Raw genomic sequence first — 26,029 nt, 5'->3', positions numbered from 1 at the left:
CAACTCCTGTTTTTAGTTACTAATATTAGCAACTAAACCAGTATCAAATACCCAGGGGTTACTATGAACACTAGTAAAATACACATCAATAACATGTTTATCACATATACCTTTGTTCACTTTTCCATCCTTCTTATCTGCCAAGTTTTGGGATAGTTCCGCTTCCAGTGACCATTTCCTTTGCAGTAGAAGCACTCAGTTTCAGGCTTGCGTTCAGCTTTGGACTTCTTCACAGGAGTGGCAACTTTCTTGCGATTCTACTTGAAGTTCCCTTTCTTTCCCTTTTCCCTTTTCTTGAAACTAGTAGTCTTGTTAACCATCAACAATTGATGCTCTTTCTTGATTTCTACCTTCGTCGATTTTAGCATCACGAATAGCTCGGGAATCGTTTTCGTCATCCCTTGCATATTATAGTTCATCACGAAGTTCCAGTAACTTGGTGATAGTGACTAGAGAACTCTGTCAATCACTATCTTATCTAGAAGACTAACTCCCACTTGATTCAAGCGATTGTAGTACTCAGACATTCTGAGAACATGCTCACTAGTTGAGATATGCTCCTCCATCTTGTAGGCAAAATACTTGTCAGAGGTCTCATACCTCTTGACTCGGGCATTAGTCTGAAATACCAATTCTAGTTCTTGGAACATCTCATATGCTTTGTGGCATTCAAAATGTTTTTGAAGTCCCGGTTCTAAGCCGTAAAGCATGGTGCACTAAAATATCAAGTAGTCATCATATCGAGCTTGTCAAACGTTCATAATGTCTATGTCTGCTCCTGCAATAGGTCTGTCACCTAGCGGTGCATCAACAACATAATTCTTCTATGCAGCAATGAGGATAATCCTCAGATCACGGACCCAGTCCACATCATTGCTACTATCATCTGTCAACTTAGTTTTTCTCTAGGAACATATCAAAAAATAAACGGGGAGCTATATCGCGAACTATTTATCTACAAGATAATTTGCAAATACTACAGGACTAATTTCATGATAAATTAAAGTTCAATTAATCAAATTACTTAAGAACTACCACATAGATAGACATCCCTCAAGTCGTCTAAATGATCACGTGATCCAAATCAACTAAACCATGTCCGATCATCACGTGAGATGGAGTAGTTTTCAATGGTGAACATCTCTATGTTGATCATATCTACTATATGATTCACGTTCGATCTTTTGATCTCAGTGTTCCGAGGCCATATCTACATATGCTAGGTTCATCAAGTTTAACCTTAGTATTATGCACGTGCAAAACTGGCTTGCAGCTGTTGTATGTGAACATAGAGCTTATCACACCTGATCATCATGTGGTGTCTCGGCACGACGAACTGTAGCAACGGTGCATACTTACGGAGAACACTTATACCGAGAAATTTAGTGAGGGATCATCTTGTAATGCTACCGCCATACTAAGCAAAATAAGATGCATAAAAGATAAACATCACATGCAATCAAAATATGTGACATAATATGGCCATCATCATCTTGTGCCTTTGATCTCCATCTCCAAAGCACCGTCATGATCTCCATCGTCACCGGCTTGACACCTTGATCTCCATCGTAGCGCAGTTGTCATCTCACCAACTATTGCTTCTACGACTATCGCTACCTCTTAGTGATAAAGTACAGCAATTAGATGGTGATTGCATTTCATACAATAAAGCGACAACCATTAGGCTCCTACCAGTTGCCGATAACTTTTACAAAAGATGATCATCTCATACAACAATTTATATCTCATCAGGTCTTGACCATATCACATCACAACATGCCCTGCAAAAACAAGTTAGACGTCCTCTACTTTGTTGTTGCAAGTTTTACGTGGCTTCTATGGGCATCTAGCAAGAACCGTTCTTACCTGCGCATCAAAACCACAGTGATTTTTCGTCAAGTGTGTTGTTTTAACCTTCAACAAGGACCGGTCGTAGTCAAACTCGATTCAACTAAAGTTGGAGAAACACCCGCCAGCCTCCTGTGTACGAAGCACGTCGGTAGAACCAGTCTCATGAACGCGGTCATGTAATGTCGGTCCGGGTCGCTTCATCCAAAAAATACCGCTGAATCAAAGTAAGACGTTGGTGGTAAGGAGTATCACTATTATCACCCACAACTATTTGTGTTCTACTCGTGCATATCATCTACGCATAGACTTGGCTCTGATGCCACTGTTGGGAAACGTAGCATGCAATTTCAAAAAATATCCTACAATCATGCAAGATCTATCTAGGAGATGCATAGCAAGGAGAGGGTGAGAGTGTGTCCACGTACCCTCGTAGACCGAAAGCAGAAGCTTTATGTTAACGCGGTTGATGTAGTCAAACGTTTTCATGATCCAACTGATCCAAGTACCGAACGTACGGCACCTCCGAGTTCTGCACACGTTCAGCCCGATGACGTCCCTCGAACTCTTGATCCAGTAGAGCATCGAGGAAGTAGATGAGTTCCGTCAGCACGACGCCATGGCGACGATCATGATGAAGTTATCCGCGCAGGGCTTCGCCTAAGCACTACGAGAATATGACCAGAGGAGTAAGCTGTGGAAGGGGGCACCGCACACGGCTAAGAAACAATGTTGTGTGTTCTAGCGGTGCTCCTAACATATATATAGGTGGGAGGGGGAGGGAGCAGCAGGAGGCGCGCCACAAGTAGGAGGAATCCTACTTGGGGCCTAATCCTATTGGGCCTCCCCCCTTTCCATGTTTTCCAGAGGGAGAAGGAAAGAGGACGGGGAGAGAAGGAGGGGAGGCCGAATTTCCCCCTTCCTTTCTCTCCTCTAGGGGCTGGTCTGTCCCACCCTAGGCCCAATAAGGCCCATATCTTTGCCGGGGGTGCCCGGAACCCCTTTCTGGTGACCCGATACATACTGGGTACCCCCGAAACACTTCGGTGTCCAAATAATATCGTCCTATATGTTAATCTTTACCTCTCGACCATTTCGAGATTCCTCGTCATGTCCATGATCTCATCCGGGACTCCGAACAACATTCGGTCATCAAATCACATAACTCATACAATTTAAAATCGTCATCGAACGTTAAGCGTGCGGACTCTACAGGTTCAAGAACTATGTAGACATGGCGGAGACACCTATCCGGTCAATAACCAATAGCGGAACCTAGAAGCTCATATTGGCTCCCACATATTCTACGAAGATCTTTATCGGTCAAACCGTAATGACAACATACGTTGTTCCCTTTGTCATCGGTATGTTACTTGCCCGAGATTCGATCGTCGGTATCTTCATACCTAGTTCAATCTCGTTACCGCCAAGTCTTTTTACTCGTTCTGTAATGCATCACCCGCAACTAACTCATTAGTCACTTTGCTTGCAAGGCTTCTTATGATGTGCATTACTGAGAGGGCCCAGAGATACCTCTCTGATACTTAGAGTGACAAATCCTAATCTTGATCTATGACAACCCAACAGACACCTTCGGATATACCTATAGAGCATCTTTATAATCACATAGTTACGTTGTGACGTTTGATAGCACACAAGGCATTCCTCCGGTATCCGGGAGTTGCATAATCTCATAGTCGGAGGAATATGTATAAGTCATGAAGAAAGCAATAGCAATAAAACTAAACGATCATTATGCTAAGCTAACGGATGGGTCTTATCCATCACATCATTCTCCTAATGATGTGATCCCATTTATCAAATGACAACACATGTCTATGGCTAGGAAACTTAACCATCTTTGATTAACGAGCTAGTCTAGTAGAGGCTTACTAGGGACAAAGTGTTTTGTCTATGTATCCACATATGTATCAAGTTTCTGGTTGATAAAATTCTAGCATGAATAATAAACATTTATCATGATATAAGGAAAAAAATAATAACTTTATTATTGCCTCTAGGGCATATTTCCTTCATTAGTCCCACTCTATGTCAGCACAAGATTAATATGGAACCTGACGCTAAACCAGTTGTTGATCACCAGTGTCGGTTAAACCCGAAGATGAAAGAAGTGTTAAGAACAGAGATATTAAAACTTCTGGAAGCAGGTATAATCTATCCTATAGCTGATAGTAGATGGGTAAGACCTGTTCATTGTGTTCCTAAGAAAGGAGGTATTACTGTTGTTCCTAATGATAAGAATGAATTTATTCCACAAAGAATTGTTACAGGCTATAGAATGGTAATTGATTTTAGAAAATTAAACAAAGAAACTAGAAAAGATCATTACCCTCTACCTTTTATTGATCAAATGCTAGAAAGATTGTCTAAGCACACACACTTCTGCTTCCTTGATGGATATTCTAGTTTTTCACAAATACCTGTTTCTTAACTTGATCAAGAAAAGACCACTTTCACTTGTCCCTTTGGAACGTATGCTTATAGACGTATGCCCTTTGGTTTATGCAATGCACCTGCTACCTTTCAAAGATGTATGACTGCTATATTTTCTGACTTTTGTGAAAAGATTGTTGAGGTTTTCATGGATGACTTCTCTGTTTATGGGAAGTCTTTTGATGATTGTTTAAGCAATCTTGATCGAGTTTTGCAGAGATGCGAGCAAACAAATATTGTCTTGAATTAGGAGAAGTTCCACTTTATGGTTGATGAAGGTATTTTCTTGGGTCATAAATTTTTTTGAAAAAGGTATTTAAGTGGACAAAGCTAAGGTTGATGCAATTGAGAAAATGTAGTGTCCTAAAGATAGCAAAGGTATTCGTAGCTTACTTGGTCATGCTGGTTTCTATAGGAGATTTATTAAAGACTTTTCTAAGATTTCTAGGCCCCTGACAAATCTCTTGCAAAAGGATATCCCTTTTGTGTTTGATGATTATTGTTTAGAAGCCTTTGAAATACTCAAGAAAGCCTTAATTTCTGCACCTATTGTTCAACCACCTGATTGGAACTTGCCTTTTGAAATTATGTGTGATGCTAGTGATTATGCTGTTGGTGTTGTTCTAGGACAAAGAGTTGATAAGAAACTGAATGTTATTCATTATGCTAGGAAAACTCTAGATAGTGCACAACGAATTATGCTACTACTAAAAAAGAATTCCTAGTAGTGGTGTTTGCTTGTGATAAATTTAGATCTTACATTGTTGACTCTAAAGTTATCGTTCACACCGATCATGTTGTTATTAAATATCTTATGGAAAAGAAAGATGCTAAACCTAGACTTATTCGATGGGTTCTCTTGCTACAAGAATTTGATATACATATTGCGGATAGGAAAGGAGCTGAGAACACCCAGTAGCTGATAACTTGTCTAGTCTTGAAAATGTGCTTGATGACCCACTACCTATTGATGATAGTTTCCCTGATGAGCAGTTAGCTACAATAAATGTTTGTAATAATACTCCTTGGTATGCTGATTATGCTAATTGCATTGTTGCTAAATATTTACCACCTAGCTTTACATACCAACAAAAGAAAAAAATTCTTCTATGACTTGAGACATTACTTTTGGGATGATGCACATCTTTATAAAGGAGTAGATGGTGTTATTAGACGTTGTGTACCTGAGCATGAACAGGGCAAATCCTACGAAAATGTCACTCCGAAGCTTATGGAGGGCATCATGCTGGAGATAGAACTGCTCACAAGGTATTACAATCTGGTTTTTATTGGCCTACTCTCCCGTAAGTTTGTCTCATCTTGTGATGAATGTCAAAGAATATGTAATATCGGTAAGCGTCAAGAAATGCCTATGAATTATTCAATTGCTGTTGAACCATTTGATGTTTGGGGATTTGATTACATGGGACCTTTTCCTTCCTCTAATGGGTATACACATATTTTGGTTGTTGTTGATTATGTTACTAAATGGGTAGAAGCTATTCCAACCAGTAGTGCTGATCACAACACCTCTATTAAAATTCTTAAGGAAGTTATTTTCCCAAGGTTTGGAGTCCCTAGATATTTAATGACTGATGGTGGTTCACACTTTATTCATGGTGCTTTCCGTAAAATGCTTGCCAAGTATGATGTTAACCATAAAATTGCATCACCTTATCATCCTTAGTCTAGTGGTCAAGTTGAACTTCGCAATAGAGAAATAAAATTAATTTTGCAAAAGACTGTCAATAGGTCCCGGAAGAATTGGTCTAAGAAATTAGATGATGCACATAAAAATCCTATGGGTATGTCTCCTTATAAAATGGTTTATGGAAAGGCTTGTCATTTTCCTCTTGAGTTAGAACATAAAGCATATTGGGCAGTCAAATAAATCAACTATGATTTCAAACTTTCCGGTGAAAAGAGGTTATTTGATATTAGCTCATTAGATGAATGGAGAACCCAAGCTTATGAAAATGCCAAGTTATTCAAAAAAAAGTTAAAATGTGGCATGATAAAAGAATCCAAAAGCGAGAATTCAAAGTCGGAGAATATGTTCTTTTGTACAACTCTCGTTTCAAATTCTTTGCAGGAAAACTCCTCTCTAAATGGGAAGGACCCTATGTTATCGAGGAGGTTTATCGATATGGAGCTATCAAAATAAATAATGCTGAAGGTACTAACCCGAAGGTTGTCAATGGGCAACGAATAAAACATTATATCTCGGGTACGCCCATTAATGTTGAAAGTAATATTATCCAAACTTTGCCACTAGAAGAACACATAAAAGTGTCCTTCCGGAACACTCCAGAATCTTGAAAAAAAGAGGAGGTACCTGATACGGTAAGTAAACGGACTCCAAAAAATCCAAAAAAATATTTTTTGTCAGCTTTGGAATATTTAGCAAATTAGGAAAATAAAAAACTACCGGGAAAGTGAACCTGGTGGGCACAAGATGGGTTGTGCCCACCTGGGGCACCTTCCGGACTCCATTTTTCTACAGTTTGCTTGTTTCCCAAGATAAAAAAAATCTTTATATACCCCCCAAACCTATTGACCACCGTATCATGGAGAAATCTTCTGTTCTTTTTTCTTACTATTTTCTGTTAGGTCTGTCAGGCTAGGTATCATGGATTCTTCCCTCTCCAACCATGAAGAGGGAGATGCTTGGTTTCACCAGGCAGAGCTCGGGAGAGGAGGAGTTGAGGAGGTAGCCATGGAGGAGAATGAAGAAAATTCTTCTGTAGTTCACTTTATGGCTTCCGAGAGTGGCACACTGGCTGGCATCTCCACTCATCATAACCCTCACCAGGCCATAAGATCAACCAACAGTCAAGAGAACCTTGAAGTCCAAGAAGAACTCCCACCAAGAAGGCCCTTACATAGGTTACATCGTAACAATTTTCATAATTTGATTCATAATTATGGGTTCGAAAATACTCCTCGTGTGCACATACCGTCCAATTGGGACATATCTCGTCCAAGAGAAAGTGATGAAGAAGCAAGTTCTTGGGGGCCGGAGAATAAACATATTATGGCCGCAATGTAGGAAAACACGGAGCTGCTCCATAAAGCTCTTCGTGAGATTCAAAGCATGAAGGAGGCAATCATGGATATATTGGGAGTTATATCATCAACACCTCCTTCTTCATCACCAAAAGAAAATTGAGTATCGGGTATGGGCACTCCCCTTGCTTCCGCCAAGCTTGGAGGAGGTGCCCCGGTATCGTATCATCCCCACTATCTTTTGCCTTTACTTAATTTAGTTCGATATTTTTCTTTAGAGGAATAAAAGTTTAGTTCGATCCTTTCTTTTCAAGAGTTTTCTTAGTGATCTATCTTTTTAATCATGTGTGAGATATATAATAAACTTTAGTTTGAGTTTTTACTTTCTCTACTTTCATGCTGCAATAAAAAGAAAGGAAATAAATTAAAAAGATCATATGCTAATCTTATGGTAAGTGATGACACCACATAAGCAAAAGTATAAGTAGAAAATTTTATTAGAGATTGACAAACATAGCATTAGTCAATGATACAACTCATGAAAGAATTAATAAGGGAAGAGAAGATTCACATATAAATACACTGTCCTAGAAATCTTTTGTGATTGTGAGCCCCCATCAAAATAGTATATGCCAAAATTGTTGACGTTGGACAAGCAAGACACCGTAATGATTTATGTTTGTTCATATTCACATAGAAGTTATATTGTCATAGATCCTTCAACATGTGGTGCTTGCCTCTATCTTTGCTAGCCGAAAATTCCGCACTAAGTAAAGATACTACTTGTGCATCCAAAACCATTAAACCCAAATCTTATTTTTAATAGTCCACCATACCTACCTATGGATTGAGCAAGATCCCTCAAGTAAGTTGTCATCGGTGCAATAAGGCAATAAAAATTGCTTCTAAAAGTGTGACATCATTTAGTGTAAGAGAAAACTGAGTCTTGTACGAACTTGTGATGGTGAAGAATAAAAGCGACAGATTGCATAATAAAGTTTGCCATCACAAACAAATAAGCGAAGGGCAACCTCTGCTTCCCTCTGCGAAGGGCCTATCTTTTACTTTCATGAATTTACTTTTATGCAAGAGTCAAAGTTTCTTCTGTCTACTCCTTTTTATTTTCTCCTTTGGCAAGCATCATGTGGTGAGGAAAGATCTAGGCACATATGTCCAGCTGAATATGGGTGGCATGAGTTATTATTGTTGACATCACCCTTGAGGTGAATACGTTGGGAGGCGAAACTATAAGCTCCTATCTTTATGTGTCTGGTTGAAACGTTTTGCTCATGTGTATGCGGTGAGTTTTAGCAATCATGGAAGACTATATGATGGTTGAGTATGTGACCCTTCCTGAAAAGATACGTGACCCTTCCTGAAAAGATGATGAATTGTAGTTGCAAAGTTGAATGAGAACATAGTTTGTTGCTTTCTAATAGAGTTTATGCTTTATACTTCAATTGTGTGATGAATTGTCACTTATTCATGGGAAGTCTATGATAAAAGTTCTACGATAAAAATCTTATGTTTAAATTTGTTGCTGTTATAATAATCTACATGATGCTTCTATGTCCGTATTTTGTTTTTTTATCGACACCTCTCTCTCTAAGCATGTGGACATGTTTTTTGATTGCGGTTTTCGCTTGAGGACAAGCAAGGTCTAAGCTTGGGGGAGTTGATATGTCCATTTTGCATCATGATTTCCTACTATTATTTATGATGTTTTTATGCATAATAATGCTTTTTGGAATAATTCTAATGCGTTTTCTCTCATAATATGCAAGGAAAACACAAAGAGGGAAAATTCCGGCAGCTGGAAATCTAGACCTGGAAAAGCTACGCCAGGCCACCTATTCTGCACAACTCCAAACAAGCTGAAACTTTACGGAGATTTTTTATGGAATATTTGAGGAATATTGGAGACAGTAAGTACCAGAGGGGGCCCACCAGGTGGGGCACAACCCACCTGGGAGCGCCAGGCAGCCCAGGCGCGCCCTGGTGGGTTGTGCTCACCCAAGCCCACCTTTGGTGCCCATCTTCTGTTATATAAGTCATTTTGACCTAGAAAAAAAATAAGGAGAGGACTTTCGGGATGGAGCGCCACCGTCCCGAGGCGAAACTTGGGAAGGAGCACGTTTGCCCTCCGGTGGAGCGATTCCGCCAGGGGAACTTCCCTCTCGAAGGGGGAAATCATTGTCGTCATCATCACCAACAACTCTCACATCTTGGGGAAGGCAGTATCCATCAAAATCTTCAACAGCACCATCTCCTCTCAAACCCTAGTTCATCTCTTGTGTTCAATCTTTGTACCGGAACTATAGATTGGTGCTTGTGGGTGACTAGTAGTGTTGATTACATCTTGCAGTTGATCACTATATTGTTTATTTGGTGGAAGATTATATGTTCAGATCCAATATGCTATTTAATACCCCTCTGATCTTGAGCATGGTTATCATTTGTGAGTAGTTACTTTTGTTCTTGAGGTCACTGGAGAAATCATGTTGCAAGTAATCATGTGAACTTGATATGTGTTCGATATTTTGATAACATGTATGTTGTGATTCCCTTAGTGGTGTCATGTGAATGTCGACTACACACACTTCACCATGTTTGGGCCTAAGGGAATGCATTGTGGAGTAGTTATTAGATTATGGGTTGCGAGAGTGACAGAAGCTTAAACCCTAGTTTATGCACTATTCTGTAAGGGACTGATTGGATCCAAAAGTTTAATGCTATGGTTAGAATTTATTCTTAATACTTTTCTCGTAGTTGCGGATGCTTGCGAGGGGGTTAATCATAAGTAGGAGGTTTGTTCAAGTAAGAACATCACCTGAGCACCGGTCCACCCACATATCAAATTATCAAAGTAGCGAACACAAATCGAATCAACATGATTAAAGTGACTAGATGAAATTCCCATGTACCCTCAAGAATGCTTTGCTTACTATAAGAGGCCATTTTGGCCTGTCCTTCGCCTCAAAAGGATTGGGCTACATTGTTGCACTTTCGTTACTACTATCATTACTTGCTTGTTACAAATTATTTTGCTATCAAACTACTCGGTTACTTACAATTTCAGCACTTGCAGACATTACCTTGCTGAAAACCACTTGTCATTTCCTTCTGCTCCTCGTTGGGTTCGACACTCTTACTTATCAAAAAGAGATACAATTGATCCCCTATACTTGTGGGTCATCACCTCCCCAAGCGCAGTGCGAATAGCATGAGCACGCGCCTAGGACTGCGAAGCAAAACTGATATGAAGGGCCACCCACGCGTCCCGAGACGTAGCGGCGAAGATGACCAGTGACGAGACTCCCTCCGTGAGAGAGGACTGGATAGCGGAGAGGATGGCTTGATCCTAGGCCACCCAAGCATGATGCGCCGGATGATATGGCGTAGGGCACAGCCGTGTGCCATCAACATAACCCTCCAAATGGCGACTGCGAAGAAGCGGCATACTTGAGCACGCCACAACAAGCAGTTATCCGTCATCAACTTCACTGGGATGTGGTGCGCAAAGTAAAACGGCGCAGGAGCCACAACATGATCCGAAGGCGGTGGTGGCACATAAAAGCCCGGGAACGAGTTAACACCCGGTAGCACGGACGAGGGCAACATCTTCGTCGATGGACCACTGCAAGGCGCCCCGTAGGCGGAGGAAGCGCCATGAGGAGGCGCATATGCCTATGGGGCAGAGGCGCCTCAGGGAGCCAGCTGCACGACCATGGCGCCGTAGGGAGCCGGCGGCAGCGGTGCTGAAGCGTCGTAGGGCGCCGGCGACGCGGGTGGAGCGCTATATGCCGCCAGCGGCGCAGGTGGATACCCCGGCCAGGGGTTGGCCACGGGAGCCGCATAGGCCGGCGGTGGTGCCGGGACATAGTCGGCAGGCGGGAACGGAGTCGCGGCGTCATAGGAGATCGGCGACGGCGGGCCATGCAAAGACGCGACAGCCTGCGCGGCAGTAGCCGGAGCGGCGGCACCAGCTACGGAGTCCAGTGGGCGCGAGGCCAAAAACGGAGAGGCAGCACCGGCGTGAGCGCCGTGGACCTGAGGAGCGGGTGGGGTGGTAGCGGCCGGAGCAGCGCCGGCCGGGGCAGATGGGGTCGCGGCAACGGCGGCGGCGGAAGACATAATTGTAACCTAATCTGATACCATGTAAGACTTATAATTTGTGGGAACTGCTAAACACCCAATACGGGTGTAGCTATCTCATTCATATATATATATATATAGGGGTACACCAAGTGTACAAATACAAGATACATGCCATATACAGAATCTACTTATAAACATTGTCTAACAAACTTCACAACCTTCGGAAAGAGTCTCGTTTGCTTGCGTGCAAGCCCTTTGTTCAATCTTCATTTATTTCACTTTTCTATCTTGGTCTTCTTCTTCTTCTTCTTCTGCTGCTGCTGCTGCTTCTTCTTCTTCTTCTTCTTCTTCTTCTTCTTCTTCTTCTTCTTCTTCTTCTTCTTCTTCTTCTTCGTTCAACGGAGGCTAACCTGATTTTTCTTTACTTGTGTTGGTGGCTACTAGATGGAGGGCGAGACAGCTCCCTTCCCACACCTGCAAAGATCAAAATCATTCTAGGTCATAACCCTAATGGGTAGTGGGCCCTACCACACGTTTGGGCTGCCTAAAGGCTTCAATTTGTTATCTCATCATAGCCCAAACAAGGAGGATATCCCAACAAAATTTCCTATCATGACGGACGTGAAAACCTGATACCTATTGACATATTTTCCCTAGTTTAGCTCAAGTTCGTCATTAAATAAAAAATAGGCATGGTCATAATCGCTCTCACATATAAGTCACGAAGGAGTCTACATACGAGGGAGTATTGAAATATAGTAGTTGTTATTGTTCATCAGTCAAATTATTGAAATATCCTTTTTAAACCATGCAGGAAAACTACATATAATTAATATAGAAAAAAGAGTCCAAGACAGAGAAGAGGTACAAAGTCTTAGATTGCAACAACAACCAGAAGGAAAAACAAAAGAGGGACCTTAAAATTAGGACCCTGATAAATCCCAACGTTCGGATTTTAAGCATTGCAACCCAAACATTTTTCAAACTTATCACCTTGCATCAACTAAAGTTGCCATAAAACCCGTTCGGGTTGCCATGCTTAAATCCAAATGTTTGGGATTTATGAGGTAAAAACACTAGAAGTCTTACAACTTGTGCACGACGGTCAGTTCGATGCACAAACTTGCAAAATACATGTTTTTGATCATCAAACTTGCGCGGGCATGCAAATACGGTCACAATTATCGTACGTGGGTGTATTCACTGCCTGCATTGTGGCCAGAGCCCATTGTGAGTGGCTAGTGCACGTTATAGATATATTGGGCTGGAAAAAATTGGATGGAGCCCGTTCGAACAAGCGAACTGTTGTGTTGGCGCTAGGGGGACCTAGCCACCGCAACTGATCGTGTTGCGGTGTTGTATTACTCAAAAAAAAAAAGCTGATCGTGTTGCTGTTTCCTTTGGACTACTAAGGTGTATCACCTCTTGGATAAAAGTACACATTCTGAATATATTTTCTCTTCTCTAGATTTTCAAATTTAAAATTATCCAGATTCAAACAAAATCTCCACTGATTTGTTCAAAAGAAAATTATGTACATTCATTCTGCACTACATTTTCTTTTATCTAGATTTTTAAATTTAGAATTATTCGAATTCAAACAAAAAAATTATTTTTTCCTGGAAAAAATACATAAATTCATTCTGACGTATATTTACTTTTATCTAGATTTTCCGATATAAAATTATTTGAATTCAAACAAAATTTCCACAGATTTGTTCGAAAGAAATTTATGTACATTCACTATGAACTATATTTCTTTTATATAGATTATTAAAATTCAAAAAAAAAGTTGATTTGTCTGAAAAAAATACTTACATTCATTGTGACCCATATTTCCTTTTCTCTAGAATTTAGAATTTCAAATTATTGGATTTCAAACAAAATATTGTTGATTTATCCCCAAAAAATGTGTACATTCATTGTGCACTATATTACCTTTTATCCATATTTTAAAATTTTAAATTATTTGAATTCAAACAAAAATTTAGTTGATTTGTCCAAAAAAATTATGTACTTTTTTGCATATAATTATTATCTAGATTTTCGAATTTATAATAAATTCTGTTGATTTGTCCGAAAGAAATTGACTTATATTCCTTATGAACTGTAGTTTCTTTTATCTAGATTATTTAAATTCAATCAGAAAAATAGTTCAGTTGTCCAAAAAGAATTGCGTACATTTATGCTGACCTGTAATTTCTTTTATCTAGATTTTCGAATTTAAAATATTTGAATTCAAACAAAAATTTCATTTATTTGTCCAGAAGAATTTACGTACATTCATTCTGCACTACATTTTTTATCTACATTTTTCTGTGAAATTATTCGAATTCGTACAAAAATTTAGTTGATTTTGTCCAAAAATAAAATTGCGTACACTTATTCTGTGCTATATTTGGTTTTGTCTAGATTTTAAAATTTAAGATTACACAAATTCAAACAAAAATCTAGTTCATTTGTCCAAAATGTTTATCTAGAATATAAGTAATTTTCTGAAAATGTAAAAAAGAAACAAGAATACATAAGACAAATTATGTTTATCTATTTAAATGTCATTGTGGCTGATGATTTTTTTTAAACCCATTGTGGCCGGATGGTTGGTGCTCGCACATGGGGCGAGCTTATGCGGTCATAGGTTTGAACCGGTGCCTTCCCCTTTTCTCGTTTTGATTTCTATTTTAACTCGTACGGCCTGTGTTATATAAAGGTAATTGTGCTCTACAAATGTCAACAGTTACGAGTTCAAGTGGCTATCTAAGCGAGGCCAACGTACCAGGTCTTGTGTTCGAATGTGAGTGCCGGTCCAACATTATTCATAATTTTTTGCGGATTTTTGTGTGTAAATAAATAAAATGCAGGGGTGCTGTCTGAAGAAAAAAATAGTGCACGCGGATTACCCACCACTGACAGTGGGCTCCTGTCAGGTTGGCACGCCATGCGTGTACATTATATAGCTGAATACAGTAGAAAGCACTGTATATGAACGGAATGACAAGTTTGATGACCAGAAACATGTATCTTACAAGTTTGTGCACTAAACTGACCGCCGCGTGCAAGTTCTATGACTTGTGGTGTATTTACCTCGGGATTTATCATTACCATAAAACCCTAGAAGAACGCAATTCCAGGCATTTAGCGCCAGCTTCAGACCAGCTGTGTGCATCACACTTGATTTTATCAAAGATACGATCAATCGAGCTAGCCTTGTTATCAAAAGACCATTTGTTACCCCCATCCCAGCTGATTGCCCAGGCTAGTAAAACAGCCACGCTCTTTAACATCTTTCTCTCAGCCGATCGCACGTTCGTCCCAGCCGTTGCCTAGACTGTTGGAATATATATCTGGCTGGAGTATAAAGGTTTCTCTCTCGAGATTTCCAGATTTCTTTATGGAAGCTGCCTTAGCGTTTCCTCCTAGGCGACTCTATTGTCTGGAGCATAAGTTGGAGCATTAGGCATCTGTCTCCAGATTTCTTTATCAAAGCTGCCTTGCGTTTCCTCCTAGGCGGCTCAATTGTCTCCTTCACTTTGGAGGACCTGCCCTCTTGTGAGACCTGTTTATCGTTTTGCTGGCAGGTAACCTTCACCAATAAGCCATAGCCAACAACAAAAGAGTACAGAAGGAATGTAGCAAAACCAATTTTTCTTCCCGACCAACCAACCAAAACACCGCCTTTGTCTCTACGTGATGTGCATGTGCGTACATGCCAACATGATGGCTCCAAGCTCGTCGACCCATATTTCAGGGCACACGCTTCTGCTGCTTAGCTAGCTCCCATATTTCAAGACCTATCAGGGAAGCTGGACCAAATGAAACATCTCTGAGATTGAAACCCAAAGCTAGCTAGCTTCAACAACGATTTGGTCGAGTAGTTGATGGTGTTAGATGCATCGTTGCCGGTGTAGTTGGGACACGATATCTCATGTGTTCACGCATGGGGACGCTGAACTGCGCTGTTGACATGAGCTCCGGCACGAAGCAGCTACAGCACCAGCCAGCAGCGCCGACATCACCCACCGCCTCCTTCTCGGAGTCGAACATCGTCGCTTCCTCCGCGGACCCCGACGCCATCGACGCCCTAGCGGGCCTGCAAGCGCTGAGGTTCGATGGAGACATCGACGGCGAGATCCAGTCGCCTGACCTCGCCATGTGGGAGTCGCTCTTCGCCGACCAGATCGGCGCTGGCGCCGCCTCGGGCGCTGACTTCTTGATGTCCTCCCCAAGGAGGGACTTCAGCCCTCTGAGGGACTTCATGGCGTCTTCTCCCAAGAGGGACTACATGGTGTCTTCTCCCAAGCGGGACTACATGATGTCTTCACCCAAGCGGGACTACATGGTGTCCTCCCCAAAGAGAGAGATGGTCGCCTCCCCGAGGAGAACCTTCTCCAGCCTCTACAACAACAGCACCAGCCAACAGAGCTACATGCATGGCACCCTGCACGGCATGGACACGGGGAGCCCCAGCAATCTCGCCGGCTATGGCAAGGGTAAGTCGTCGCAGAGCCCGCTCCACAAGGGATTCGTCAACAACGCCCACAGCAACAGCAGCAAGAGCAACCTCTCCTGCTCCTCGTCCTACGTTAACAACAGCGAGAACCTTGCTCTGCCATCCCTGAACTCCTCCTTCCTGGAGGAAGGGTACCTGGCGTACCAGCTGCCGCCGGAGAAGGATGCCGGCGGCTCCTCCTCTGCCGGCACCAGTGCCACGCAGCTGCCGACGCTCTCCGAGTGCCTGGCGATGCCGGAGCCGGTGTACGGAACCAGGGACGAGGCGGCGGTCGGCAGAGGGATTCAGGTGGGAGGTTTGCAGCCCGATCACCTCTACTACGCCAGCCAGTTCGGAGCTGCAGATGGCTTGCCGTTGCAGCACCAAATGGCAAAGCCTGACCAGTGGGCAGATTCTTCCTCCTTGCACAGCATGCTGGGGTCAGTAATACAGTCAGATCAGGCTGAGCAGGTAACTAAGAGTAACAGCCATGCATCAATTTTTATTTTTATTTTTATGTTCATGCGATGGAAACCATGCATCAAGTTACACAGACTGTTTACGTAGACTTGAGGATTTAGGTTGCGGTTATGCACTGTTTTTTTACTCCATCTTCTTTGGTAGTCTTTGAATTTGGTACGCAGGCTGTCACAATTGGCCAAATGGTCGCAGTCCATGCATTCCGTACGTGGGGGTGGTGTGGTAGTAGATTATAGCCAAGTCAGATTGAGACCGCTGTTTTAACCCAACTTGCCAAAAGTATGCCATATTTAATGCTTTTTAAAAAAGGCCCTTTATATTGAATCAAATGCCGCATCGAGGGATCCAGACAAACACAATACGCACACACTCGACATTTTGCATAGTTAGAATGCACACAGCGTAAAATCCGATGCACACACACAAACTAACGTGCCAACAAAGAGCAATTGAGGGCGTAATATGTTCATGGACACCTAAAATCAAGTCTTAGAAAGCCAAACCTTTCTTACTGTCTGATACGAGGGAAATGGGCGGCAAGCCGAGTGGAAGAAGATGAAAGGGCAGAAGGGGGAGTAAGACGGAGAAGGGGAAGGGGAAGAGGCAGATGAAGGGGGAGTTGAATGGCTCACCTTGGGAAAACCATTCGTGATGGCCGATTTCAGCGAGGTCACACAAGGCATCCGATGGGTAGTTAGTAGCAGCCTATCAGGCTTCGAGGAAATGCTAAATTGTGGTTCAACAAACTCCTGAGCTCTTGACTTGACTCAGACAAAGTCGGCGACGGTGAATTTGAGGGGAGAGGGGGAGAGGGAGGGGGCAAGAGAGAGAGAGAGAGAGAGAGAGAGAGAGTGTGTGTGTTTGTATGTGTGTGTGTGTGTGAGAGAGAGAGGGGGGGGAGAGAGAGAGAAAGAGAGATTTGTATCTCCTTCATCTGTTTGTTTGCAGAACCTCCGCGATGCGCCGCTGTCCATTTTTGTTCCTTGTTGAACCCTAGTCCATGAACTTAAGGGCCTAATTTTTAAGGACGGACGTTAAACCTCTATCTAAAAAAGGTAGCGCGAGAAAGAGGCGCATGAAAGAGAGTAATTGCAGAGGAGGAAAGAAGGTTGTGGTCATGACCTAGGATTCAGCTTTATTATTTCGTAAAATATGGATTTTAATGAAAAACTCACATTTTATTGAAAAATTATGCATTGAGAATGTGCATAGTTTCTCATTTTCAGTATATTGTATTGATTCCACTCGCAAGATTTTAAAGAGCAAGAATCAGCAAGTCAAATATTACTCCAGATGAAAATTGGTAATTCGGCATTTCCAACAAATATTGAAGATCTTTTCAAGAATTATAACTAAGTTCTACGTCTTCTGCCTACTAAAAATGAACAAAGCATGTTTCACATAGAGAGTACACATACGTGACGCCCGTATGAATGATTTGAGTTCATGGCTTCATGCAGCTACAAATCAATTGTTCTTTTTTGGCCGAACAAATCCGGAATAATCAGTAATCGCTACTGACAATTCAAATTCCATGCATGCAGGAGCAGGACAGCGGTCTTCAGCTGGTGCACCTGTTGCTGGCGTGCGCCGACTTCGTGTCCAAGGGCGACCAGCCCTCCGCCCTCCGCCACCTCCACCTCCTCCGCCGCGTCGCCTCGCCGCTCGGCGACTCCATGCAGCGCGTCGCCTCCTACTTCGCCGACGCGCTCGCCACTCGCCTCTCGGTCTCCTCCGGCACCGCCATCTCCCCGCGCGGTGCGGGCGCTCCTTACCCCTTCCCGCCGTCGCCCGATACCCTAAAGATTTACCAGATCCTCTACCAGGCATGCCCTTACATCAAGTTCGCCCACTTCACGGCCAACCAGGCCATTTTCGAGGCCTTCCACGGCGAGGACCGCGTCCACGTCGTCGACCTCGACATCCTCCAGGGCTACCAGTGGCCGGCTTTCCTCCAGGCGCTCGCGGCGCGGCCGGGTGGCCCGCCGACGCTAAGGCTGACGGGGGTGGGCCACCCGGCCACGGCTGTAAGGGAGACGGGGCGGCACCTTGCCTCCCTCGCCGCGTCGCTGCGTGTGCCGTTCGAGTTCCATGCCGCCGTGGCCGACAAGCTGGAGAGGCTGCGCCCTGCCGCTCTGCAGCGCCGCGTCGGGGAGGCGCTGGCCGTGAACGCGGTGAACCGCATGCACCGCGTCCCCGGCGCTCACCTCGGCCCGCTGCTGTCTATGATCCGTGACCAGGCTCCCAAGATCATGACGCTCGTGGAGCAGGAAGCTGGCCATAACGGCCCATACTTCTTGGGCAGGTACGTACGCGCCAAATTAAACTCATCCTTGTTTTCAAATTTCTTTTGCTCTTATTTTTTTTTCAAGAAGAGGATAACCCATCATATGATTTTTGCACTTAACTAATGTGGTGTTTGTTATTACTGTGTTAAGTAATCGGTGAGAAACATGTGACAGACCAACAGTGCATAGATGAATCTTATTTGATAGCAATGTTAAATTTGAAGGGGGACAAAATTTGGTGGCCATAACTAATGTGGTGTTAATTCAAAAAAAAAAATCATCCATTCTAAAAAAGGGGGACAAAGTTCATTGCTGAATTTGTATACAGGTTCCTGGAGGCACTGCACTACTACTCGGCCATCTTCGACTCGCTGGACGCGACATTTCCGGCAGACTCAGCGCCACGGATGAAGGTCGAGCAATGCCTCTTGGCTCCTGAGATCCGCAATGTGGTGGCGTGCGAGGGCGCTGAGCGGGTGGCACGACACGAGCGGCTAGACCGGTGGCGCCGCATCATGGAGGACCGTGGATTTGAGGCCGTGCCGCTAAGCCCAGCGGCCGTCGGCCAGAGCCAGGTCCTCCTAGGACTTTACGGCGCTGGTGACGGGTACCGGCTCAACGAGGAAAAAGGGTGCCTCCTCCTCGGCTGGCAGGATCGTGCCATCATCGGCGCATCAGCGTGGCGGTGCTGATCAAAGGATCCGTCGCGGGCTGGACAAGATGGAAGAGGTGCTATGTGTGTGGGTGTGTTTATTTTCTTGGTTGGTTGACTAGCCGAATTTCCGGCAACTCACTGTAACAAGTTTGTATTGGAGACGAACTTGGATTTGTGGTGCTTATAGTTGAATCTTGCTATATGCGAATGTATCTAGATTTGCTCCTGTTTTCAGCCAACATTTTTTAATGGCAGATAACTAGAACACGAGAAAAATTCCGGTTCAGATAAAACTTCACGCAAACGACACAAATCTCGAAACTGCATTTCTGAGTTTGAATTTTTCTTTGGCTGGTGAAATATGTAAATTTCAAAATGAGAACAACTATGGCAGATTTGTCTGATTCTCTGTTTCTTGTTGCCAGCAGTCGAGTCCATATTACTTGCATTGTGTTTTACTTGGGGTTCGGGCTGTCATCGTGTATTGTTCACGGTGAACCACTAAGGTTCTATGCGAGGTCGACTCCACGAAACACACAGCATCCACCACCTCCTCTCCCAAGAAAAAAGGGTAGGGTCTCCGCCTAAGGGATCTGCCGTCACCGGTTCCCCTCGCCTTCGGGTGCCTTTTGGTACCCATGAGGGGAGGGAGACCCGGGTCAGGGTTGTCTATGTAGTCTTAGGTCACTCTAGTTTTCATTACGGTTAAGTCTAGGGTTGATTATTCTTTTGCCCTCAGTGGTGTCCATGTACTTAGTTTTGCCCTCAGATGCGAATTGTGCTCAGTTTTGCCCCTAGTCCGTGCGCACCGACTTGTTCCGTGAACTCTGCCGTCTCCGTTAGGTCAACCTTTTGACTCGGCCCTTACAGGTGGGACCAGGCGGCAGAGACGACCAATTTTATTCAGACCATTGCACGCGTGGCTTGTGGGACCCAGCAGAGAGCCGTTGAGCAGAGAGCCGTTGGCAGGTGTGCTATATAAGCGGGCGACAGCGGCGGTGACCACGGCGACAGAGAGCACGCCGGTGACCACGGCGAGAGAGAGAGCACGGCGGTGGGAAGCTAGTTGTGGAGGGCGCGGCGGCGTTGAGATCCCCTTCGGCTCCGAGCTCCATGTCTTCCTTAAGCTCCCGCGCCACCTCGCGGATGCAGAGCCGGGCGCGTGTGGACATGCCTGTGTTCGTCTGTCCGCGGTGCAGGGCGGGCGTTGATCGGAGGGTTTCTCAGACACCGAGGAACCAGAATCGTCCGTTCTACGTGTGGAGCGAGAATGGGGTAAGAATCGGGGCAATTGCACCATTTTCGTGGTCGGGATCTTTGAGCAATGGGTTGATCTGTTTGGTGTTCATGCAGATGACATGCTTCTTTCTTTGGGTCGATGCTCTGGCCAAGACTCTGATGAATGAACTGCAAGAAGAGCATGAAGAATGGTTGCGCATGCTGCCACCAACGGCAGTGGCCGCACCACGAGCTCCGGAAGAAGAGATGGAGGGCGAAGCACGCACTGACAGAGAGCTAGCTGTTGAGCTTAGGATGTTGAAGAAGAAGGTTAGTAAGCTTGAAGATCAAGCACTACCAATACCCATTTGCAAATACTTTTGTGCATTTGTAGGTATGGTAATCGCACTGATTGTAATGTTGAAAATGTATGGAAAGGCATGAACTAGGGAGGAATTTGTAATCTTGAAATTGTATGAGAAATTCACCTAGTTTAAATGTTGGTCAAAGTTGTTTAAATGTTGAAAAAAAAGAGAAGAAGTGACCAACATTTAAATATGTTGAAAAAAAGAAGAAATTAGGAATTCAGAAACTTTTGATCAATGAAATGCAGCTCTCTGCTCTGCCTTTCTGTCAAAAAAGGTTGCTCTTGGGCCAAATTCAGAGCGTAGAGCCAAGTGCAGGCTACACTAATGGGCCAACTGCATCCAATTAGGCTCATTCGGGGGTTCTCTTGCGTATTTTTCTGTTTTCTTTTATGATTTAATTTAGGTAGTAAATCATAATGCTGAAATTTTTTGTGAAAGCTAATTGAATTATTCCAGAGCCAAACAATTAAGGTTAGAAATTTTTTGGAGCTGTTAATTAATCCAATTCAAATACACCATGATTTAAATCAAAGATCAAAATGTCATGGAAAATGTGCCTCGGCTCTGTTGGGGAACGTTGAAGAAAACAAAAATTTTCCTACTCGTTTCACCAAGATCATCTAGGAGTTCATCTAGCAACGAGTCATTGGATGTATCTACATACCTTTGTAGATCGCGCACGGAAGCGTTCAAAAGAACGGTGATGATGTAGTCGAACACGACGTGATCCAAATCACCGATGACCAAGCGCCGAACGGACGGCACCTCCGCGTTCAACACACGTACGGGACGGGAGACATCTCCTCCTTCTTGATCCAGCAAGGGGAAGGAGAGGTTGACGAAGATCCAGCAGCACGACGGCGTGGTGGTGGATGCAGGGCGTCACAGTAGCAGGGCTTCGCCTATACTACGAGGAAGGGAGACGTAACGGGGGGAGAGGGAGGCGCCAGGGGCTGGTGTATGAAGTCCCTCCTCTCCCTCACTATATATAGTGGTGCCATGGGGGGGGCGGCCTAGGGTGGGGGGGCTTGCCCCCCAAGCAAGGGGCGCCCCCTCTAGGGTTTCCCCCAACCCTAGCCTCATGGGCCCTTGGGGGGGTGGCGCCCCAGCCCACTATGGGCTGGGTTCCCTCCCACTTCAGCCCATGGGGCCCCCCGGGATAGGTGGCCCCACCCGGTGGACCCCCGGGACCCTTCCGGTGGTCCCGGTACAATACCGGTGACCCCGAAACTTGTCCCGATGGCCGAAACAGCACTTCCTATATATAATTCTTTACCTCCGGACCATTCCGGAACTCCTCGTGACGTCCGGGATCTCATCCGGGACTCCGAACAATATTCGGGTTACTGCATATACATATCTTCACAACCCTAGCGTCACCGAACCTTAAGTGTGTAGACCCTACGGGTTCGGGAGACAAGCAGACATGACCGAGACGACTCTCCGGTAAATAACCAACAGCGGGATCTGGATACCCATGTTGGCTCCCACATGCTCCACGATGATCTCATCGGATGAACCACGACGTCAAGGATTCAATCAACCCCGTATGCAATTCCCTTTGTCAATCGATATGTTACTTGCCCGAGATTCGATCGTCGGTATCCCAATACCTCGTTCAATCTCGTTACCGGCAAGTCACTTTACTCGTACCGTAATGCATGATCCCGTGACCAGACACTTGGTCACTTTGAGCTCATTATGATGATGCATTACCGAGTGGGCCCAGTGATACCTCTCCGTCATACGGAGTGACAAATCCCAGTCTTGATCCATGTCAACCCAACAGACACTTTCGGAGATACCCGTAGTCTACCTTTATAGTCACCCAGTTACGTTGTGACGTTTGGTATACCCAAAGCACTCCTACGATATCCGGGAGTTACACGATCTCATGGTCTAAGGAAAAGATACTTGACATTGGAAAACTCTAGCAAACGAACTATACGATCTTGTGCTATGTTTAGGATTGGGTCTTGTCCATCACATCATTCTCCTAATGATGTGATCTCGTTATCAATGACATCCAGTGTCCATAGTCAGGAAACCATGACTATCTGTTGATCAACGAGCTAGTCAACTAGAGGCTTACTAGGGACATGTTGGTGTCTGTTATTCACACATGTATTACGATTTCCGGATAACACAATTATAGCATGAATAAAGACAATTATCATGAACAAGGAAATATAATAATAAAGCTTTTATTATTGCCTCTAGGGCATATTTCCAACAGTCTCCCACTTGCACTAGAGTCAATAATCCAGTTACATTGTGATGAATCGAACACCCATGGAATTCTGGTGTTGATCATGTTTTGCTCTAGGGAGAGGTTTAGTCAACGGATCTGCTACATTCAGGTCCGTATGTACTTTACAAATATCTATGTCTCCATCTTGAACATTTTCACGAATGGAGTTGAAGCGACGCTTGATGTGCCTTGTCTTCTTGTGAAACCTGGGCTCCTTGGCAAGTGCAATAGCTCCAGTGTTATCACAAAAGAGTTTGATTGGCCCCGACGCATTGGGTATGACTCCTAGGTCGGTGATGAACTCCTTCACCCATATTGCTTCATGTGCTGCCTCCGAGGCTGCCATGTACTCCACTTCACATGTAGATCCCGCCACGACGCTTTGCTTGCAACTGCACCAGCTTACTGCCCCACCATTCAAAATATACACGTATCCGGTTTGTGACTTAGAGTCATCCAGATCTGTGTCGAAGCTAGCGTCGACGTAACCCTTTACGACGAGCTCTTCGTCACCTCCATAAACGAGAAACATTTCCTTAGTCCTTTTCAGGTACTTCAGGATATTCTTGACCGCTGTCCAGTGTTCCTTGCCGGGATTACTTTGGTACCTTCCTACCAAACTTACGGCAAGGTTTACATCAGGTCTGGTACACAGCATGGCATACATAATAGAACCTATGGCTGAGGCATAGGGGATGACACTCATCTTTTCTATATCTTCTGCCGTGGTCGGACATTGAGCTGAACTCAATTTCACACCTTGTAATACAGGTAAGAACCCCTTCTTAGAATGATCCATATTGAACTTCTTCAATATATTTTCAAGGTATGTGCTTTGTGAAAGACCTATGAGGCGTCTTGATCTATCTCTATAGATTTTGATGCCTAATATATAAGCAGCTTCTCCAAGGTCCTTCATTGAAAAACTCTTATTCAAGTAGGCCTTGATGCTGTCCAAGAGTTCTGTATCATTTCCCATCAAAAGTATGTCATCTACATATAATATGAGAAATGCTACAGAGCTCCCACTCACTTTCTTGTAAACGCAGGCTTCTCCATAAGTCTGCGTAAACCCAAACGCTTTGATCATCTCATCAAAGCGAATGTTCCAACTCCGAGATGCTTGCACCAGCCCATAAATCGAGCGTTGGAGCTTGCACACCTTGTCAGCATTCTTAGGATCGACAAAACCTTCCGGCTGCATCATATACAATTCTTCCTTAAGGAAACCATTAAGGAATGCCGTTTTGACGTCCATTTGCCATATCTCATAATCGTATAATGCGGCAATTGCTAACATGATTCGGACGGACTTTAGCTTCGCTACTGGTGAGAAAGTCTCATCGTAGTCAACCCCTTGAACTTTTCGATAACCCTTAGCGACAAGTCGAGCTTTATAGATGGTCACATTACCATCCGCGTCTGTCTTCTTCTTAAAGATCCATTTATTTTCTATGGCTCGCCGTTCAACGGGCAAGTCAGTCAAAGTCCATACTTCGTTTTCATACATGGATCCTATCTCGGATTTCATGGCTTCTAGCCATTTGTCGGAATCCGGGCCCGCCATCGCTTCTTCATAGTTCGAAGGTTCACCGTTGTCTAACAACATGATTTCCAAGACAGGGTTGCCGTACCACTCTGGTGCGGAACGTGTCCTTGTGGACCTTCGAATTTCAGTAGGAGCTTGATCAGAAGTATTTTGATCATTATCATTAACTTCCTCTCTAGTCGGTGCAGGCACCTCAGGAACATTTTCTTGAGTTGCGCCATTTACCGGTTCAAGAGGTAATACTTCATCAAGCTCTACTTTCATTTACGCATGAGAGTGGTTTTCCTTTGTTTTTCACTGAAATTTTGGAGGGTTGGAAGGTTGAAAACGTATGTTTGCACTGCCACATGATTTTGGTTAGAGTGACACTTGGTTTAAGGATTAGAGTGGCACTTGGTTTAGGATTTAAAGGGAATAAATTTGCATGTTAGTTCATGACTTTTTTTGAATGAAACAGAGGGCTTCTCACCCCCTCCGATTTTCATTAGGGTTTTCATTAATGAAAACCACAAGTTCTCGAACTTCATGACTTGGTTTAAGGAAGAAATGATATGTTTGAGCACGGGCATTTTTAACACACATAATAAACCCTAATAACTTAGATAAGATGCAACACACCGTACCATTACAATAATAAGTTCACGGATAGTTCACGGACACATGACGAAACATGACACGACACGACATAGAAAAGCAACAAAATAAAAAACGAAACATGACGAGCTTGACTCCGGGCTTGAACATCTTCTTCTTGACCTTCTTCTCCACCTTGGCCACGCGTGCCCCTTCAACACCATCTTCATCTTCACAGCTCCTCCTCCTCCTCGTAGGGAAGGGAGTGCATTTGTCCTGGAGTGGGGAAGATGCTCTCGTAGTTGGTGTAGATGTTGTAGAAGATGAAGAAGATGGCCTCGCAGCCGCACCAAAAGACTTGGCCGAGGAGCTCGCGCGCGTCAAACGGATTGGTGAAGGTGACCGTGAGCAGTAGGAGGATGCCGCCGCGGTCACGAACCTCGTTGAGGGTGAACATCCTCGGCGAGCCCCGTGGGAGGTGGGCATAGCCGGCTCTGAGGAAGGCGCAGGTGAGTTCGACGGGACCCCTCCACCTTGAAATAGCCCACACACGGAGCTCCCTCTCCACGAGCACGCCCGGTGGGTAGCACAGCTCCGGCACGACAGGCGGACGGTTGAAGGTCGGCCCGTTGAACTGCATCTTCACTTGGTCTCGCTTGGGGAGGGCTCGGTCACTTGGGTGTTTGAAGTTGGAGAGGATCGGATCTGGCTTGTGGGTGGGAGAGGAAGAGAAGCACCCCATTTATAGGCCT

The 26,029-nt window shown here is 44.2% G+C and overlaps 1 protein-coding gene across 1 annotated transcript; it reads left to right on the top strand.

The window, feature by feature from the left end:
* Window positions 1–15,262: 15,262 nt before the first annotated feature.
* On the top strand, window positions 15,263–19,355 carry LOC125534888 (GRAS family protein RAM1-like). The gene is made up of 3 exons (XM_048697944.2): window positions 15,263–16,366; window positions 17,920–18,680; window positions 18,992–19,355. Exons 1-3 carry the CDS (start codon window positions 15,332–15,334, stop codon window positions 19,353–19,355), a joined length of 2,160 nt encoding a protein of 719 aa, XP_048553901.2. The 5' UTR covers window positions 15,263–15,331.
* The last annotated feature ends 6,674 nt before the right edge of the window (window positions 19,356–26,029 follow it).

This window comes from Triticum urartu, chromosome 2A, assembly GCF_056163025.1.
Source record: "Triticum urartu cultivar PI428250 chromosome 2A, HENAU_Tu73, whole genome shotgun sequence".
NCBI lineage: Eukaryota > Viridiplantae > Streptophyta > Magnoliopsida > Poales > Poaceae > Triticum > Triticum urartu.
Note: the sequence above shows the minus strand (reverse complement) of the source record. Positions and strands in the feature narration are given on the sequence as shown.

What these genes read in the sequence shown, in the direction of transcription:
- LOC125534888 (XM_048697944.2), top strand. Translation starts at nt 15,332, where the DNA reads ATGTGTTCACGCATGGGGACGCTGAACTGCGCTGTTGACATGAGCTCC. An exon ending in AGTCAGATCAGGCTGAGCAG is followed by an intron (nt 16,367 to 17,919) that starts GTAACTAAGAGT and finishes CCATGCATGCAG; the next exon opens with GAGCAGGACAGCGGTCTTCA. An exon ending in GGCCCATACTTCTTGGGCAG is followed by an intron (nt 18,681 to 18,991) that starts GTACGTACGCGC and finishes ATTTGTATACAG; the next exon opens with GTTCCTGGAGGCACTGCACT.